At 46.5% G+C, this 20,825-nt stretch overlaps 3 protein-coding genes across 6 annotated transcripts in view; 1 reads left to right on the plus strand and 2 right to left on the minus strand.

Moving 5' to 3' along the window:
* Positions 1-13,849, minus strand: part of LOC144124529 (U2 small nuclear ribonucleoprotein auxiliary factor 35 kDa subunit-related protein 2-like) — a 59,039-nt gene extending 45,190 nt beyond the window's left edge. Inside the window, exons 1-6 of one of the 3 annotated variants that reach the window (XM_077657269.1) lie at positions 13,637-13,843; positions 13,486-13,574; positions 7,529-7,604; positions 4,755-4,855; positions 3,067-3,147; positions 2,467-2,587 (exon numbers count right to left, since the gene is read on the minus strand). In XM_077657269.1, coding sequence (XP_077513395.1) covers positions 2,467-2,587; positions 3,067-3,077 — 132 coding nt within the window. In that variant the 5' untranslated portion in view covers positions 3,078-3,147; positions 4,755-4,855; positions 7,529-7,604; positions 13,486-13,574; positions 13,637-13,843. Of the gene's footprint in view, positions 1-2,466; positions 2,588-3,066; positions 3,148-4,754; positions 4,856-7,528; positions 7,671-13,485; positions 13,575-13,636 lie in introns of all 3 variants that reach the window. The other 2 variants (XM_077657268.1, XM_077657267.1) reach the window with 2 other exon arrangements.
* Positions 13,850-16,781: 2,932 nt separating this feature from the next.
* Positions 16,782-20,825, minus strand: part of Bap60 (Brahma-associated protein 60) — a 107,224-nt gene continuing 103,180 nt past the window's right edge. For both annotated transcript variants that reach the window (XM_077657274.1, XM_077657273.1), the window contains one exon: positions 16,782-16,996. In XM_077657274.1, the coding sequence (XP_077513400.1) occupies positions 16,841-16,996 (156 nt within the window). In that variant the 3' untranslated portion in view covers positions 16,782-16,840. The remainder of the gene's footprint in view (positions 16,997-20,825) is intronic.
* Positions 18,505-20,604, plus strand: LOC144124533 (uncharacterized). The gene has a single exon (XM_077657276.1). It carries the CDS (start codon positions 18,651-18,653, stop codon positions 20,502-20,504), a length of 1,854 nt encoding a protein of 617 aa, XP_077513402.1. The 5' UTR covers positions 18,505-18,650; the 3' UTR covers positions 20,505-20,604.

Raw genomic sequence — 20,825 nt, forward strand, 5'->3', positions numbered from 1 at the left:
ATGCAAGGTCCATGGCATCTCTCTAGGCCCATCAGCCCCTTTGGGAAGTGCTCTCCTCTGCCATCGGTCACAGAGGAATTCAGCTCACTTTCAGCTTGAACAATGCGAGACAGAAGGCACTCCTGCACCAAACCAGCCTAGTACAGTGCAGACAGTGATGGCAACGACAGCTGTCCCCTAAATAACGCCTCAAGGAGAATCTTTTTCTTTTCACCTCAATTGTGAATTTGCTGATTTCCGAATCTTAACACCTTGGGACGAGCCCTGTAACAATTCTCCTTGCACCTACCCAGAGCATATTGCCACACCCTTCATAGCAATGTCTGTTTGTGTGAAAAATTTTTGCTGATGCAGTAATCTTGCATATCAGACCCTAAAGGTTCTGCTAGAATTTGACATGTGGCCAAAACAACGGCCAGCATTTGTGGGGATCCTTCAAATCCCATTTCCACGGCATCTCTCAGGGGCGCTGGGGGCAGCCATTTTGAGCAGGTGACTCCGCGCACCCCCTCATGTTGCCCGCATGACACCGCTGCCTTCACACCCTGCCCCACGTGTGAATAGTGCGAAAGAAGATGGCACCAGCGACCCTCTAAGCATTACCTCAACCACCAAAGAAAGGTTGTGTAACGAAAGTAAAAACAGCGCTAATTTTTACACAAACCACACAGAGAGCCCAGACAGGATGGACTTTCCGTGTGGTTTGTGCAAAAATTAGCACTGTTTTTACTTTTGTTACACAATGTTACACCAACTAGCCCAGCAAGAGGTACTGTTAAGTTCAAGGAAAGGCTAGCCTCCACGTTTCTGCCCCACGGGTGAGCACCGGTAAGATACAGCTGTTGTACACTTTTATCTTGAGGGTTATTGCTAAATTGCCATTCATTATTTGAGGGAATCTCTCAAATGCACTCCACGCTATTCTTCAAGTAATTTCACTCTCATAATTCAGATCTGCAGCCACTACCTGCCCTAAGTAGACCTTTACCACTTCCAGCGCCTCGCTACCAATTGTAAACTGATGTTCCCTTCTGAGACTTACCTTGGTTTTCTGCGTGTTAATTTTTAGACCCACTGTTCTCTTTTGCCTGTCTAAGCCATTGATTATGCTTTGAAATTTATCTCGTTAGAAAAGACGAAACTCTGGTTAAATTACAAAGACAGCATGCAAGAAGCAGCTGAAGAACTTGAAAAATAACACACGCACACAGCAAACAAGAACCTGCAATGCCATGTTATCAGTTTTGTGGCATGAGCTCTGTAAAGCTAAGATGAAATTTTTTGCAGGCTTTATATTTACCGAAAAGCAAGCTTAACGAACCTAAAATATGAAGTCCATAGTAGAAAGAAAGCAGGCAGACGGTTTCTCACTCACAAAGTGAGCAAGGAAGGGTCAAGCCTCACGGCGCTTGCCAACGTTTCAACAAGAGCATCTTCATCTGGGCAAAGTATTCATCATTGGTGGGGCTTAAATAGAGCCTTCACTCCGAGGAGGAAGGCCCAGTGAGGGGTCTTCCACCCTCCTCCCCCTCACAAGACCTTCCTTTTCGGGGTGAAGGCCACAGCTAAACCCTGCCAATGATGAACACTTTGCCCAGACAGACAAAGACAAGTACTCTTGTCGAAATGCTGGCAAGCACCCTGAGGGCTTTCCTCTCTCTTGTTCACTTTGTGAGTGTCTAAAATATGAAGAACAGATTATTTCCTAAAATAAACCTCGGCATTTTATGCAATGTTGCTCAGCAGCACCCTGTTGGCTCATCAAGAAACACACACATAGCATCTCTTCAACAGCCAGCGAGGTATGGCAAAATGTCAAAAATGGCCTCTGAACTCAGTGGGCATTCACAGTGCACACTACTGGTTGCACTGATGCTCCTGTAGTGCACCCGTTATGCAGCTGTTCACTGTGTCAACCGCTGTGCACTCACTGCACTGGGCCAGTTGGTGGTTCACCCTTTAACACAAAAGGGCAGAATGCATGCTAAACATCACCTGACATTTCACCTCTACAAACAACGTCCACAATAACATTGATCTTTTGTTCTTTTTTTTGCTTTCAAGAGGAGAAATGAGGGGGAAAGGGAAGTGGCACTACGGTATGCACACAGAGGGTGCCCCTCTGTGGCACAGCGAATGGCACAAATGGCTGCCACTAAGTGCCGCGTAGCATAAGTGTGCTGTCATCGCACTTTTTTTTTTCTCAAGTATGGTTAAATGCCATGAAGCTGTGCATGAGCAATAAGGGATGACATAGCGGAGGGCTCCAGATTAATTTCGACCCTCTGGGGTTCTAACGTGCACCTACACCACAGAGCACGAGGCCACTGAAATGTGGCCACCAGTTAGCATTCACTCTTGCAGCCCTGGGCTTTGCTGCCCAACACCACAGCCACGGCTATGTGAAACTTTTCATGCCAGGCACAGAATGCAGCAACAGGTTTGCTTTGATGATTTTGCAGTCACCTCTTTGGAGACCTCCTCAGCCACAGACACCACCTTGCTCTCCCGTTCGCTGCGACGGCGCTGCTCAAACTGACGCTGCGCCTCTGCTTCCCGTTCCAGCCACAGCTCATGCTGCCGCTGCCTGCACAATAAAGCCCAGCTTAATGAGCACACTGAACACAGCAGGAAACACTTGTGTCTTCTTTTTGTGGGGCTGCAGTTGCTCATGGGCTTCTTGGCTCGCCAAATCTACCAGCTACACACTTATTAACTGCAACATCCAAAGCTCAGCTTGCAAGCAGCTGTATCAACTGAATTCTGTTTTCAACTGACTATCTCCAAACAGTTTTACTCAAAAAAAGCTGCACCTTTAACAGGCTCCTACTTGCTTGCATTGCTGTCCTAAAGGCACAGAACACATTCCAAAACACTTGCCCTCCTCGTCTCCATCCTGCCCAGGGAGGAAAAATTCACCAGCAGGGCGGCAATGGCCACACGATTTGCAGCAAGTCTGTACCAGACGAGAAGATCTGCTACACCATGCTTAATGTGTTGGTCTGTTTTTCTCTGAAGAGGAGGGACACACTCAAATACAAAAATGAACAAAAAGGGCATAGTTACGCAGCCTGCATGAGCGTCACCAAGGCCAAACGTGCACCTTGAAAGTCACAGCAGGACAGTGCATCCTTCAGCCGCGAGGCAGTTGAAAGGAATGTCAAGGACTGCAATGGTATGGCCAGCGCAAAGAAGGACTACAAGCGTTCCAGACTGCAGCGCACACCACACTGCTTCCCCCCCAAATTCCGGTCTGAAGATTGTATGCACATACACAAATGTAGCATGCAAGTGTGCTTTTACATATATATGCCACACATGTGAATATGCACGCTTCCATAGGCCGTGCTTTCTTGCACTTCGATACCCTCAGCGCCAACTGCTGCTCTGGTCCATTCCACTGCCTACAGGCTGGACTGCCGCCATTCCATGGCACAAGGTTGGTGAGCAATTGAAAGCACAGCTGACCCCCGACAGTAAGTGTATCCTGGAAACACTGTGAAGGTAGCTCATGAAAAGCTCAAAAGCTCTTCATCAAAATTGCAGTTTGGGCAAGTTGGTTCACACTTGAGGCATATGTGACCAATGCAAAAAAGACGCGGACAAGGTGTCCTATCCTGACTGTCTGGATCTATACCAGTTGTTCGAGGGAAGGCCTCCACTAATTTTTACAAGAAGGATTTTTTAGGTAAAGAAAAACTTTTTCTAAAAACACCAGTGCTGGCTGATGTCAAAAAACAGATGAATCACGTTAACTAGAAAAGTAATTAACTAAATTCTAATAGTGATCTTCTTAACCCTGACCGATAGGCACCCGATTGCAATTAAAGGTCTGTAGCCAGTAATTAGTAATCGCCATGACAGTTTTAAGAATTTCTACATCGCGATCACCCTCGCCACAGTGGCTCAACTAATTTGGGCGTTTTCTCGCGCCGTTCAAAAACTGTGCACCTGTGAGAGGGTGCAAAGCAACGCCAATCAAAACACATCACTTTGTGACGCACGTACCATGTGACAATTTCTGTCCTGCCTGCGCTGCAGTGCTCCTTGCCACTTCGCTCCTCCAGTGCGGGCGGGGCAGAGATTGTTGCATGGTACATGTATCAGGGTGTGACACGACTTTGCACTCTCTCGCACGTGCATGTTTTTCGAACGGTGTGAGAAATGGCCCAAATTAGTTGAGCCATAGCGATGAGGGTAATGCATTTGCATAATATTAAAAACTAATATGGCTATTACTAACTGCTGGCTAATACTCTAATTGCAATCGAGTGCTTGTCAATAACAGTCAAAAGGTTAACTACCTATTAGTATTAAGTTAACCATTTTACTAGTTAACATCATTCGCCTGTTTTTGACGTCCACCAACACTGATATTACTATGCTGTAAAAGCCTCTCTTTACCTCGAGAATCCTATCTTTAAAAATTAGTGACGGCTACCCTGAAACACCTGGTATGTCAGATATGGTCATATATGTTTCGGCAACTGTTATCTGTGCCTTTTATTTTTTTTTTCCTTTTATTCCTTTAATTCACTTCCTACAATACGCTTTTATTGCCATAATCTTGCATCACACGTCCTTTACAGCATTCATATTCTCTATCAGGTTCATGTCACAAATAAGCACACTGCAGGCACTTCGACGGTTTTAAGTCTCAGGTGTACGAGTATCCAAGAGGGGGCAATTCAAAGGTCACTGGCATCTGCCCAAACTGGGTGAGGCTTTGCAGCTGAGGGTCCACAAAAGGATATGGCGCACAAAGACGTAGCAGAGCACTCTGAGAACCCTGCTCGCCTTGCCGATGCCAAAGGCAGAGCAGCAGAGCCTCCCTTCCTTCACATGGCAGACCAGCCTGAAAATGCAAGCCACATGCTGCCGCAGTTACTCGGGAAGGACACAGCGGCAAACTGCAGCTGGGCAGCGCTTATGCTGCAGAAAAAAAGACTCATCTGCCTTCAAATCAAGTAGCAGGCATCTAAAATTAAGCCCACAAATGCAGGTGGAGTTGTAGGCAGCCTCTTCTGTAAATGTGTACACACCATTACCACTTCACCAATGCGTAAACCTTTTTACCGATGTTCGTGATTGAAACGTTTTTACTTCAAATAACAAAACATCATGAGACAGTGCAGTTACCTAGTATGCTCAAAATTTGTGCACACTAGTGCGCAAGGTTTTACCAGGCTTAGGTACCAACTAGAGCTAACAAAACTACTGAAATATTGAGCTTTAATGCTGCAGCATATTTTGTTTATGTATTAAGGCGATAGCCTTTAATGGCTCATACTCACATCCGTCCGTTACATTTTAGGCCACGTGACCTTGTTCACTCCGTTACATCCTAGGTCAAATGACCTTGTCGCGTGATCACAACCTGCCAACTGGACTGTGAGCAAACTGCCCAGTGTGGCAGGTGGTGTGATCCGCCGCCAACCAACAACTGCGCATGCGCAGCATGACGCTACCCGCTCAAATTCAAATAAGTGCAATGAGTTGAAAATGGCTTTCGCCTTCCCGCTGTTAACAGATATCTAAATGCCTCCAACGAATTTTTAACTTGCACAGGAGGTCCCCCCCACAGTTCCACTTTGGGACCTCCTGCTGAATATTATCCTGATATATATTGCAATTCATGAAAGCAATAAAGCATGAAAGCTGCACTACACACCTGAGATTTCTTTTATGTGTGCTGTGAAATCCAACCGAACATTCTCTAAATCTGATTGTCACCTTTCACACATTAGCACAGCATAATCAATAATCCTAGCCTGATTGTGCAACTGTTTCAAATACAATTTTTTCTCGACAAGTAAACATTATGACTGTAGTTTTCAGAAACTCAGAGCACATGTCTACACACTATGCATTTTGGAATATATACTGCTGCGCAGAATACAAACAAAAGTTATGACAACAAAAAGAATACCAACAAGCCTGCAATGCGTCAATTATTGAAAAATGAGCAACAAAGTGGCATGTGAAAGTCAGTGGTGTATGAAGCAAAATGATGTCCTATCTTGCCTGACATAGACTATCCCTATGCTTCTTTTACAGTACTCCCTAATGCAAAATTTCAGCAGTGCTTAATTCTGTGATATAATGAGGTAGAAAAATTGGACGACACTTAGGCTTCCTTTAAGGGTAAAATGCAAACACTGCTGCTTTGTCGCACAAGGCCACTAAGCTATCACACTAAACGATTGCTTCTCAGCGGTGTAAAACGGTATAGTGCAACCTTGGACAGGTTGTGGCCTACTTTCCTGTGTTTGCTGCTCCCTTCGAGAATGCGTTGCAATGTGCTCATCTCATTGCTTCAAGGAGCAGGGCTGAAGCCACAAAGGGCGCGTATTCCTCTGGAGCGGGCCTGTTCCCATCATAAATAGTATGGACTCCACAAACAGCCCCCAAAGAAGTTCATGTGTGTGCTGGTTGACATTTCAATTGCTCATTCAAGGCTGATTCAACTTGCGACAAGCAGTTTTGTGGTAGATCTTATGCCTTTGTTACATGGGCGTTCTCAACGACAGTTGAGGATTTCAACTGCTCAAATGCTATCACCAGCTGTTACAGGAGCACTTCGCGTTCAGTTCAGTTAGCACTTTAACCACATGACCTCGCGCTAGAGCGAACTGAAAATACGAAAAAAGCAGTGTATGCATTTTTTTCTTGTTCTAAATGATTGTAGTGTATATAATCTATCGTATAGTGACAATTCTTTTTGTGTATTTTTTGCTTTTGGGTAAAAATTTGCAAATGCCGAAGCACACTGAGCCAAGACAATCCAGTAAGCGGGAAAGTTTTTCAGTGCATAGGTCGCCATCTTGTCAGTTGGCCGTTCATCTGGGATCCCCGATCCCAGTCGAACTCAACTGCTGTTGAGATTTCAACGGCAGTTAGCATTGCCGTGTAACACCGCTAACTGCCGTTCAGTTCAACTGAGAGTCAACTGAACTGCCATTGAAAACGGCCGTGTAACAGGGGTATTAAGCTGCTTCGAACATAATCAGCCACGCTCCTGTGCAACAACTAAGGGGCCCACAATCTCTGCGTAAAGAATCGCCTCACTTGAGCAAGGCAGTGAAATGTTTTTCACAAACCCTCCAATGCCGCACCAACCGTAGTCACTCTTGCCCGGATGGTTGTGGTGCACCTTTTAAGCATGATGACAATCTTTAATCGCGTTTAGGAACTCATTACACGACAGCCGGCACAACTGAGCGTGACCCTTCTTGCCTGCCCCCCCCCCCCCCCCCCCCCCCTTCTCCTTTTACGCTTCTACCTTTCTCTCTTCTAAGGCTATACCCCTCCTCACCTTTTCATTCTCACCTTCCCTTCATTGTTGCCCTACTCTCATCCTTCACCATGCTCTTTGCTTAGCTATAAGTCTGCCAGAAACAGATGCACCTAAGAGCTGCCCCACAACCCTTTTAGACTTCTCTCCCTCCCTAGACTACTCGTGGCTCAGCCTTGCATAGAATGTGCCGACAGGAGCAAGCCCTGCCAATGCTGGTGTTGCCCCACTCACCGTTCTTGCTCCTCCTGCTCCCGCTGTTGGTGCTCTCGCTCCTCTTGTCCCGGAGACACGGGGGGCTCCTCCTCAGCTGCACCGACATGCACCGGGTCAAGGCATGCCACCAACATGATGCCAAACGAGGCCTCATGTCGGCCTCAGAGAAAAGAAGAAAAACGAACACTAAATCGGGTGACCAGTGTTCCTCATTCTATTTTTTGCTCTTTGCATGAGCTCATAAATAATAATAATTCTTATTAGCACACAACAAGAATTCTCAACATGTACAATAAAAGATATTATTTGCAGGCAGGCCAGCACCAGCACCATGTGTGTTGTGTTATTGTGTCCTGTCCAAGGAGCGCTGTTCGCGTTCTACCACAGGAAGCTCATCAAATGTCATGCATATTTGCATCATGCAAAATTTTCAACACACCTGCACACCTTCACTGACCTGTCTTGTTATACATACAGCACAATGTTGTTAAAGAAAACCAAATTCTTTTCGCTTGCAAAGCAACCAGAGTATTGACGCTATAATCTAGTACAGAACACTGAACTAAAACCAAGTATTAGCCCCCATAAAAAAAAGCTGGGGTTTGTTGTGCCAACAATGTGTGATCTGCAAACAAATACAAGGCCCGATAGATGTGTTTTGTAAGTGTTTGGAATGGAAACTGCCGCGGCAGCATCACAGTCGTATAGTATTCAATAAAAGTGCCTTTGTTTACTATCACCAGATTGCAAACCAATGTATTCACTGCAACTTATACAACAGCAGGTGTATGTAGCATCATTCGCCATGAAGCAGACCAACTCATTTATCCAGCAGACAAAGCAGGAGCATGTAGCAGCGATGCACATCAAGTGTGCCCGAAACCTTATTTGGGATCGTAACCAATCAGGACCAGAAGCGCCCATGTGACCGTGGCATTGTAAGTCACTTGAAAAGACTAAGGCAAAAAAAAAAGTGTTCGAAGCTTGATCTCCAAGAGGTCTCTCACTACCTTAAGAAAGGCATGAGCAGGCATTGCTTTCCTCAGGCATTTTCTGCCCTTGGCAAGCTTGTAAGGCTTTAACCTACACTTGCAGCAATAGCAACTGCGGCAGCAAACAGAGGCACAGGAACTCCTACAACACATGTTCCACTGTAGTGGTGAACATCATTACTTGTGGAAGGTGGCACGATGGGCTCACCAGGTGATGCATCCATGAGTGACAAAGGTCCCCATCTGCTGGCTCACGTTGCTGCATGCATGTGCACATCACAATTTGAAAGGACAACGAGCAGAAGTTCAAATGAACACACACCTGACACTGGAAGCCTACCACATAAGAAGAAAGGCAACCAACTGTATCAGTGATAACCCATTGCCTCTGTTTTCGGTCAAGCATGACTTAATAGAGCAGCATTTCTGATATCACTGGCTAGGCATCACACATGCTTTCTCTGATGGCTGTACTGAACTAGCATAGTGGACAGAATATATGCGTGCTTCTGCCCGAATAATCGGCTGACAGTAGAACTGGTATCTGCCGCTTTTAAAGCTTCTTGCCTTCTTCTGTTTGCGTTAATCCAGCTTAGGATTAGGGCAGCTCATGTCCCTTCTCTAATTCCCCATGAGTGCAAACACATCCACTGATTACAGCTCAGCTCCTTGTGCCTGCCTCTAAAGCATGCCACACATATAACTAGCAGATCCAGGCAGTAGCTTGTGGTGCCACCACTTTGGCCCCCTATCACCTACCACACGCACTGTTGAATACGCAACAGTTTATGCACCATTCTCAGGTGTTACCCCCCACTACACAGGGGTGTTCTTTTTCTGAGTACAATGGCAAAACCACTGAGGTGCTTCAGATGAGGCGTGCAGCACAACCACTGAAATGAATTCAATTTTTTGTGTTGTATAGTATAGTGGGTCACTGATACTTAACCTAAAATTTAAAGTGGGGGGGAGCCCTGCCAATGGCGTCGAACTATTGCCATGATGCCGTGGTTAATCATTTCACAGAAGCATCTGCGAGTCGTCACCTTCAATGTCACGCTGGGGGATCAGGCACGATGTCATGGTAATCAGTTGATGCCACTGGCTGGATGGCATCCTTTGAGGCGCACTTGTCACTGCACTCTTGTGTTGTATCTGACTACAGCTGCTGCCACCGTACCCCCACAAATTTCATCGCATCCGACCACCTGACCCTCTACCAACCCCTGCCACGTTTATTTCCTCAAGGAATCCATGCCACTGCGCTAAGGGGCCATCGGTTTTCTACTCCCCTAATTTAATGGCGTCTTCCAGATTTCAGCTGTGTTGTCTTCAATCCAATTTCAAGCATTTTCATTAGTTGTTTCTGCCCTCTAAATGTATACTAACAAAATACAATCCCAGATGGAAATCCTTCACCTGGGATGATAACATACTTTCTTCTTGAGGAATACAAGCTCCTATTCAGGTATTTAGTGTGCATGCCAAATGCATGCCACCTCATCTTTTTTCTCTGAGCTACCTCACTCTCATGGACCTTCGTTTGCTTCTTGCCCACCATCTCTGCGTCATCTTAACAAAAGAATCATAAATGTTCAGTGTAAGCTCATACTCTTCCTTTATGAAAGATATATCGCTCACCGTTGTTTCTATGACTATGACTCTTTTAGAAAACCTCAGTATGTCTACTTTTCATGACAGGCAACTCATGCACGACATGTAGTTTCTCCAAAAAGTTGTGTGTGGCTCCACTGACTGTGAACAATTAGTGATGTCACTGAGATTTCGTGTGCCTCGTGCAAAAGCCGCCAAATGTTCTGATATACTATATCTTAACATGTATGCCTTTTGTCCCATGACACTTTTGCAGATCACATGTAATTTAAATTTTCCTAGCACGAATATATTTCCCTAAATTACTGTTTTTCATAGCTCATTTTAAATGAATTTTTTAAAATTGTTTTTGTAATGTATGGTGTTCATGTCATGATGTTTGTAGGTTTGTATTTGAGCTAGTGTGAACTTGTTTAGGGCAACTGGCTGCTGAGGCATACTCAAATACAACGTTTGTCCGTAAAGTTTTGAGACTGATTTATTTTTTGTTCTCTAGAAATGATTCCCCAAAACAAATATTGGTGCGTATATGTAGGGCCATCTTTTCGGGCTAACCTGAGCTATTTATGTTAATTGCCGTGGCAGCCGCTAGATGGCACTACATACGTTGTAGCTAGTCGTCTGTGCATTGTACTGTATGAGTGAATGTGGAGAGATGGACGTCCACCTTGAACAGCGTGTAAACATAAAATTGTGTGTGAAGCTTGGCAAGACAGCCACACAGACGTATGAGCTCCTTCGTGACGCTTACGGCAACGAGACATTATCACGGGCGCAAGTTTTCCAGTGGCACAAGAGGTTCGTTTCGGGGAGAACGTCGGTAGAAGACGACAAAAGGCAGGGGCGCCGTCCAACCTCATGGAGTGAAAACAACGTGGCTCGGATCAGGGAAATAGTACAGCAAGACCGCACCATTACAGGCCGCATGCTATCAGATGCTCTAGACATTAGTAAGACAACATGCAACCAAATTTTGCGTGAGAACTTGGGGAAACGAAACCTGAATGCCGGACTTGTGCCACACTCCCTCACACAGGGCTAGAAGGACACGCGGGCATCAGTGAGCGCTGATTTGCTCTCCGAGGCAGAGAAGGATGCTGCATTCGCCGAAAGAATCATTGCTGAAGACGACACATGGTGTTTTCAATACAATCCTCAAACAAAGAGGCAGAGTGTCAAATGGTGGTCCACAAGCTCTCCGGCGTCGAGAAAGGTGCGGCGACAGAAGACCAAAACAAAGACGATGCTGACAGTTTTTTTCGATGCCCGAGGTGTCATACAGCGTGAGTTCGTCCCACAAGGGCAGACGATGAATCGGGAGTGCTATATCGCGTACTCCAACACATGCATGATGCACTGCGACGCCGTCCCCCTTACTTATGGTCATCTGGACAATGTAGCCTTCTTCACGATAACGCAAGGCCGCACACTACTCTCAGCGTGACAAAATTTCTCGCCAAGCACAGCATTGCTATACTTCCCCATCTGCCATACTCGCCTGACCTCTCCCTATGCGATTTTTTTCCTGTTTCCTCGTGTGAAGACAGCCCTAAAAGGTCGCTGGATGGGGAGCGTGCAGGCCATTCAAGACGCCACGACAAAAGAGCTGACAGCCCTGCCAAAAGAAACGTTTTCCAACTGTTTCCAAGACCTCAAGAAGTGTTGGAAGCTGTGTTTAGACTGTAAAGGAGACTATTTCGAAGGGATGCTGCACAAAAGATTTCAATGTTCCAATGGCTCCATTATTCCAGCATTATTCACTCCTTCGCGCAGACAAAATTTATTATAAGAAGCTTCTGCTTACAGTACACAAAGAGAAATTATTCTCTAAAACATCCCATCCAGATACATCTCGGCACATTCTAGAGCGAAACATCAGACACAAGCCCAAAACAGCTGCCGCGGTGGCTGAGTGGCTATGGCGCTCGGCTGCCGGCCCAAAATATGCGAGTTCGATCCCGGCCGCAGCGGTCGAATTTCGATGGAGGCGAAGTTCTAGAGGCCCGTGTGCTGTGCGATGTCAGTGCACGTCAAAGAACCCCAGGTGGTCGAAATTTCCGGAGCCTTTCACTATGGCGTCCCTCATAGCCTGAGTCGCTTTGGGACGTTAAACCTCCATAAACCATAAACCACAAGCCCAAAACAAGAAAAAATTATGGAAAGCAGACTTTTTTATATAAGTCAACTGAAATATTAAACAAGGTTGAGGAACTGTTAGATTTTAGCGCTTCATTGGGTGCTTTCACAAAAGAGTTAACCGCATTGCTATGCTACTAGCCGATGTTTCCTTTTCTTGATCAATGTCATTCTGTTCAATTTCTGTTTGTATGTACATACATCCGTTCACAAAATGAATATATACAGTGCAGTTGTGCTATGTGTGCATTGTGGCTGTGTAGTGCGTATTACAAGTGTAATATGTTTGTACTTGTGTAAATTCTGTACTTTTGCCTTTTATATGTATTTCCTTCTCTTATCACTGCTGTCGAAACTGTTTACTGTGGGGAGCTGGGACCTTTCGTCAGGTCATTGGTACCTTTAGTCCTAGTCTCCACTCGCTATGACGAGGAAATCAAGTTTATTCATTCATTCATATTAAACACATTTTTTTTAATGGACTCAAGTCTCAGAACTTTACGGACAAAGGTTGTAAATCTATATCTATCTATAGACACAGTGTATTGCGAAAGCAGGTTCTCTTCCCAGAATTCTGAGCATTGCAAAAGTAGGTTCTCTTCCCAGAATTCTGAACATTATTTTAGTTTTCTGCATGTCAACCTACAGTCCCACCAGTCTGCTTTGAGTGTTCAGGTCAATCGTGGTTTATGGGGGTTTAACGTCCTAAAGTGACTCAGGCTGAAGTCAATCGTGTATGGCAGATCCTCCCTCCAGTTACTAGCAAAGCAATGTCATTGGCAAATTGCAGGTTCCTAAGGTGTTCGCCACGGAATATTACACCTACCTCTTCCGAACTTAACCTTCTGAATAACCTTGATAAACAAGCAGTGAATAGCAGGGCAAAGATCGTGTCTGCTTGTCTGAAACCTTTCCTGAATAGTATTCTGTCACCTCTATGGCGGCAAGCATCAAGCATAAGCAAATGCAACTCGTCAGCTTTATCAGCGAGAAATGCGCCCGCAATAGGAAGTACTCGTGTAATACATTTGTGCAGTTAATACGGGTAGCTAGTACGTTGCGTTGTACATGAAACATCATGCAACATGCAGGCTTTTTCGGAACACAAAACCCATCACCGCCTGCTTGCCTAGCATGACCACTGGACAGCGCAGAACACCCCAAAGTGCGCGCAGTTCACTTTAATTGGTACCACCACAGTCGCTGCAATGACCGTTGTAGGCAGGCACCCACCTGCCAGGAGGCTGTCCCTCTCCTGCGCGGCCTTCTGGCGAATCCTTTTTCGGCGGAACTTCTTCAGCAGGGCCCGGAAGCGCCGGGTGCTGCGGCAGTAACAAGTGCTCATCAGCATCGCGCCAAACCACGTCGCAACACGGGCACTCACTTTAGCTTCGCCGGTGGGGCGTTCCCCTCGCACAGCTGAGCAGATGTCCTGCTAAGCATCACGCATGTCATTGCAGATACGAACACAGCTCAACAACAGCTGAGCTAAAGCCTGCATCAAGTCGGTACAAAGGCAATCAGCACCGGGCGAACGTGGTGCACCGTACACGCCTTCTGCGCATTCCGTTTGTGATTTGGATCCGGCTTGGACTGACTGCGAGATGGCCGCTGGAGGCTGTGGCGGCTGTACACACTGATCTCCACTAGGGGCTGTACGCTCCTTTGTAACTTTGTAGAAAAAATGAAAAAGAGTAATGTTTACAAGCTTGAATTTTTTTTCCACCAAAACAATTAAATATGGTATAGCAGGATACTTAATAAAAACAGCGGCTGTTATAACTTAATAAAAAAAAAAACAGCCACGGTCCACGCCGTTCTTTATTACTCCGCTGACTAATCACATCATTAAACTAAATCAGCTTTTTAATCTTTGACTGTAGTGCCTAAAAGAAGTAGTCTGACTATATTAAATAAGCCAGGTATCAAAACACTAGAATTTATATTTTTTATTGTGATTACCTTCTTCCTTAGGTAACAAATTAACGGCGGTTTTTTGTCGGCTTTACATCGCTCGGGTTCGCAGCGTCCAAGCTGCGAATTCCACTGGACCCCCCCTCCCCCTTTTTTTTCGCTTCAGCTTTAGTAGGCTCACGGCCCACGTCTTGCGCTAGAGGTCGAAGGCGCCGCCAAATTCAGCGTTGTACTGCGTCCCAATTCACCTGGCCAAGAGGGTCGAGAGTGTGCCATGCACTCGCCTCCATAACATGGAGCTTCTTTCATACATACTACCTTTAGTTAACCTGGGGAATGTTTCGAAAACAATGGTCTCTTCAGTCAGTGCTTTGCTGTCAAATAAGTGCAGAAATAAGCCAAGACAACAGTGCTCTTCACCCCCCCATTAAATTGAAGCCAAATTTTTCAAGAATGCATGCTGGTGCGATAAACCACGTTCTCCATGCGTGCATTCTTGGGCAAAAAGTCCTGCCTTTCTACACCTACACAGTCACATTTTGTTCCCTTTGCAGTGCTGCTTGGTGACCAAAGAATGTTTTTGTCAGCCAAACTGCTGGCTTATTTGTATTCATACAGGGTCCATTATGAAAGTAACGCGCATTTTCAGTGAAAAATAATTTAACTGGACCTGTACAAATGATACTGTAGAAGTTTGGGCAAGTTGGTGTGACATTGTTTTTCAGCAGTGCAGGGGACAAGTGAACAGACACGGCGCTGAACTTACTGATTTTTATTGAGGCGATTTCCACTTCTTAAATAGAGTGGCAACCAATCTCAAATGAAAAAGACACACAAAATACAGGTAGGCGATAATGACAATTCCTCAGCACAAGGCTACAGTGGCACAAGACCAGCTGCACACGTTTTTCAATTCTCATCAAGAAAACGCAGTTCTTTTTCAGACAGAGCTATTGAGGCAACGCTTTCGCATTCATCTTTGAATCTATGGATTTTGTGTGTCTTTTTCATCTGAGATTGGTTGCCACTGTATTTAAGAAGTGGAAATTGCCTCAATAAAAATCAGTTATAAGTTCAGCGCCGTGTCTGTGCACTTGTCCTGTGGTGCTGAAAAATAACTGTACAAATGGTTAAAAACTTAAGTCTTCCAAAATGCTCTCCCCCTGCATCATACACTAGTGGAGCCGTGTCTGCCACGCCTGGAAGGCACCCTAAAAGTCCTCGACGGAAATGTCTCTCAGGAACGCTGTAACATGCTTTTGGATGTTTTCCACGGTCTCTCAGTGCTTTCCTTTCAGTGCTCTCTTCAGTCGGGGAAACAAGAAAAAAAGCCACACAGAGCCAAGTCGGAAATACAAGGGGGATGGGGACCACCGGGGAGTTGCTCTGGGCCAAGAAGTTAGTAACGATGAAGGACGTGTGGCTGGAGGCATTGTCAAGCGTTTGCTGTTAAAGCAAACGCACCATCGTGCCGTGTTATCCGCTCATACTGCTTGGAGTAAACTGATGTCCAGCTGCGTTGGTAGGGCAGAACAGTTGCCACATTTCCCGACCGGTTTTACCGCGCTGCCATGGATAGTAGCGTCTTAATAAAATCATGCACATTACTTTCATAATGGACCCTGTATATCACACAGAGGCGGCATCAGTCCATTTAGGTTTACACTGCATTCCAGATGACCCATTTAGTGAAAGAGACCACACCTGGCGTTCTCAAGTCAAGATGCGTGCATTCGTAGCAAAGTATATACAAACAAGCCCAAAGCTATGACTTAGCGCGCGCGCACGCACACACACCCACACACACACAAAATGCCCACGAAGAGCACAGACAGCCCGTGCAAACTAGTCGAAGGGCTTATAAAGGTCACCGATTATATAAGTTGTGAAAATCACCACAGGGCCCATGTAATTTGCGAGTGGATTGTCACACCACTTGTGGCATTCAGATTAGCTGCCACTACTGTTCATGACAGTTGTCGAAGTGTGAGCAACTTATTGCTTTGATCATGGGCAGCATTGCCATCTTTCAATTTCATGAAACTGGCCATTGGTTCTGGCAAGATCTTTATTTGGAGTTTTCTGACTGTTAGGACTAGAAAATTATGGCATTGCTTGCTTGATGAAATCACTGTTTCATGCTTTCTGCACCCTTAATATGAAAAGACATTTTGAGTGTCTCCACAAGTGCGACACTGTTGTCGATATAGGCTGGTCTGCTAACTTTTTCACATTTTAATTTTGATTTAAAAAATGTGTTGTGTCTCAGCTGTAACTGAAGCGTGGAGTAAGTAATGCTTGCATTACCGGGAACAGCATTGCAGGCTTCGCATGGCTTCGAAATTTGGTGGCCCTACTCCTTTAAATGCAGATGCCACAAATTTCTTCCCTCACAACTCAGTGAAGAACCCTCAAAATTTGCAAGCCAAGGACCATCAAATGGAGCATCAGTGTGCATACCATGCCACACAGCTAAAGCAAATGGGTCGTTTATTATGCTATGCCTCTAAAGCTTAAGTGGTCAAACTGCCTAAAGTCGGCAAAGCTGCTTTTGCCTGGGAGCAGCAAGATTCTCAGTACTGGTAGCTGGGCTAGGAGGTCTAAAAAGGCAGAGCTATATATCAGCAGCATTTATTGGAGGGTTTATTGACCTCCAGAGAGGAGGGAAGGGTGTTTAGGCGTTGCGGATGCCCAGGGCTTGTTCCAGTTCTGCTCGCCGCTGCTGCACCTTGCCGTAGAAATAGCGGCACACAGCCTCTTGGGCCCATCGCTGGTAGTAAAAGTCCGCACGGCGCTCCTCTTCGGGGCTTCCCACCACGTCCGTCATTGTCTGCGCATACACACACACACACAAACAAGGCAGTGAGATGCATGCATGCAAACCTCCCTTATGTTGACAACAAAGGAGTGAAACACAATGGCAGCCTCTGAGCTCAAGCATGCCGCCAAGTTACTGAAGCTCTTCGAAGACTCCACAACATTTTGTCATCTGGAGGCATACAATATGTTGGCCAAACAGGATTCAGACTGAGGAAGCCCAGGTACAGGCCTGAACAGATGCAGGCTAAAAGATGCCTTGCTTACCACTGCGAGAGAAGTGCACAAGTATAAACCGTCAGGCACGTAGCCAGAATTTTTTATAATTGGGGGGGGGGTACGTGCCTGCAACCAGTTTAGGGAGCACAACCATGACATCTGTAAACACAAAAGATATGTCAATGATTTCAGGAAATTACCACCTACTGTGCTCACAAAAGCAAGAGTGGAGCTGACAGAAATGCACAGATAATCACAATTACAGTCGAGTGGTTTTTTTACTCTAATCAACTCTCCAGGGGCCATGAAAACATTTGAAAATTCAAATTTGACCATAAAAATCACTTTTTCTTCTAATTCCATGAACACTGACTACTGTTCCAAGTTTTAACAGTGGGCAAACTCAGAGAATGCTACCAGCTCGCAACACACGTGCATGGTGCGCAAACCTGAGGAGAATATCAGTCCCGCTGTTGAAAGGGCTCTCTTTAAGGGGGGAAGCGGGGATCAGATCGCGATTTTCGCGGAAAAAATCGATTTTTGAAAAGTACGCTTTTCAGAATCTACAGCATCATTTCTATCTTGTACTGAAATATTTCACCAAAAAACAAACTCTAAGCACTAAAAATAAATATATTTGTCGGTGCCGGCGTCCACGCATCCGCCCGAAATCGCGAAAAAGTCGCGAAGTTCAAGGCGCGACTGTTCGGATTTCCCGCCACGGAGCGCCGCCATTTTGGTATCGTTGGAAAGCCCGACTCTTCGGCTTTTTTTCCCAGCCCTTCCCTTCCTCCCCTGCCAGCCAGCAAGCGCACAAAAAAAGAAAAACCGGAGGGTGGCAGCACGGAGCAGCCAATGACTGCCGCGCCCCGATTGGCTCTGCGCCGCGGCGCGTTGTTAGGTGCCTCCTCATTGGCCGACGCCGCGCCATAATGGCGGTTGAGGCAAGGAGCGTCTGCTGGGAAGCCTTTCTGGCCTTTCCTTCTGTTGTGTTTCGAGGAGTTCGACCACGTGCAATGGATCCGCGCACGTTCGAAAAGAAGTACCGGACGAAGCATGCCTACGGGAAGCGGAAACGCAAGCCCGTCACAGCAAGGAAGAAGCGGCTATTGTCAGCAGGTGGTTCGGCCGAGCCAAGCGACCGTTCAGAATCGGCGGAGTACGCGCCCAACGTGCTGTGCGATCTCTCGCCCAACGTGCTGCGGGATCTTCCGCCGAGTCGAGCACCAGCCAGTGATAGTGAGACGAACCATGATCTTTTGCCGTCGAAGCGCGGGCACAGTGTTACTGCACCGGTGACGATCGACGTGCGCGAGCGTCCCACCATACGCGAGTGTCCCGTCGCAACTTCGTCCAGCACAGATAACGGAGTCGGCTTGCAGCGGTCATCGCCGCCCGACTGCAGAGCATCGGAGACGCGCTTCCGCGGTGAATCGTTCCACGCCGAGATGTCTCCGCAGCCAACAACCGCCAGTGAAGGCAGTCCCATGCCATCGACGAGTTCCGGCGCTTCGACGGTGCTGCAACGCGGGCGCACGCTCGATGCCGCGGATGCGCCGGCGGCCGTCCTTGCCGCTCATCGCAGTGTTGACAGTTCGCCCAGAGAACGTCGCACTATTCAAGCTCACCTAAAAACACGATTTGTGTCCGCGGAAAGTGCAGAACTGCAAGCGTCGAGAGTTCGCGAATCGCTTCGCGCGGTTTCAGCAACGGAGCGCAAGTTCGGGCTGACTGGCTCACAGGAAAATGCCATTCCCGCACCTCCAGAAGAGGAGTTTATGCTTGTTCAAGTTGCTGCTTTGAACTCGCTGATTGGTTCCACGCTTTGCCCAACTTGTCAGCAGCCCGGCCTAGCAGTGCACCGCGAGACTGAACTGGGGCTAGCTGTGAAGATGGCACTTTCATGCATTTCCTGTGGTACCCTACAGTCAGAGTGGTCCTCACAAAGGAAGAGCGGCTCTAGAGCTTTTGAGGTCAACATCAGAGCTATGCAAGCAATAAAGAGCATTGGGAAAGGACCAACTGCTCTTAATGACTTCTGGGCCACCATGAATGTCTCGCATCGTGGGTTACACCACAAAACATATGATGAGCACCTCAAAAAAACTTTCAAGCCTGCCGCAGCGGCAGCTGCACACAACATCTTCACAGATGCTGTAGAGGCAGTGAAAAAGGTGTACATTGAAATGGGGACATTTTCAAAGAACATCACAGTAGTTTATGATGGCATATGGTTGACACGCGGTCACAGCTCCCATACTGGCGTAGGCTGTATAATTGAATTTCATACAGGACTTGTGTTGGACTGCGTAGTTCTGTCCAACTTCTGCCTTGGGTGCAGCCGACAGCCAGCAGAAAGTAACCCCCATTATGCTGAATGGAAGCAGCAACACCAGTGCCAGAAAAACACTGATGTGAATTCTGGAAGAATGGAGGTTGAGGCTGCACTACAACTCTTCAGGCGCTCCTTGAGCAAAAATGATTTACGCTACACAAACATAGTTTGTGATGGGGACAGCCGCATGTTTCGCACTTTATGTGATGAAGAAGTTTATGGTTTTGTGCATCTGTCTAAAGAAGACTGCATAAATCATGTGAAAAAACGAATGGGGGCTGCACTTCGCTCTTTGGTAGCCAAGGCAAAGAAAGGAGAGCCACTAGGTGGAAAGGGGGGCCTGACACAGCAGCTCATCAAAAAACTGACGAACTACTATGGCCTTGCTCTGCGGAACCATTCAGAAGTCGAGGAAATGCAAAGGGCAGTAATGGCAACATACTACCACATCACATCAACAGATGGTGAGCCCCATCATGAGCTGTGTCCCCCTGGCCCCCTTAGCTGGTGCAACCACCGATCAGCTGAGGCAGAAGGGCAGCCAGCACCAGCTCACAAGTACAAGCTTTCAGCTAAAGTTGCTGAAGCACTTCTGCCTGTGTACCAGCGCCTCTCAGACCCTCAGTTGCTGGCCCGGTGCAAAGGAGGCAAAACTCAAAACGCGGCTGAGAGTCTCCATTCAGTGATATGGTCATTAATATCAAAAGACCAGCATGCCTCACTGTTTGCCGTGGAAACAGCAGTGCACGAGGCAATTTCAAGGTACAACTCGGGCAGTCTGAAAGCTTATTCAGACCTGTGCACAACATTGGGCCTGCGCCCTGGTGCCCTCTCTCTTCAGCGGGCTGTCGAGAAAGATTCCCAGCGAATGAAGAAAGCACACAAAGTCCATCTCCTGAAAGGACAGAGGGCTAAGAAGTCACCTGCTGCCAAGGACACCAAATTTTACAACGCAGGAGCATTCTAGACAGTGTGTGCCAGTATGGAACTTTGAGGCTTGTTTTCTCAAAAGTTTGTTTTGGGCTTATCACCTCGCTTGTGGAAAGCATAGCACGGCAATGAGAGCTCGGATTTTAATCCTGTTTGTTTTGTTGCAATTGCTGAAGTGTGCCTTATGTCAAGACAGTCTCAGATTTACCATTTAGGCTCACCATTTTTTATTACACAATAATTGGAGCATGATACATTCTAAACATAAAGAGAAGGTGCATACTGTGTCGTTTAGAAGAAGAGCAGAGAAATTTAAAAAGAAATCAAGAGAATCTTGACTTAGATTATACTTCTTAGT

The sequence above is a fragment of the Amblyomma americanum genome, chromosome 3, assembly GCF_052857255.1.
Source record: "Amblyomma americanum isolate KBUSLIRL-KWMA chromosome 3, ASM5285725v1, whole genome shotgun sequence".
Lineage (NCBI taxonomy): Eukaryota > Metazoa > Arthropoda > Arachnida > Ixodida > Ixodidae > Amblyomma > Amblyomma americanum.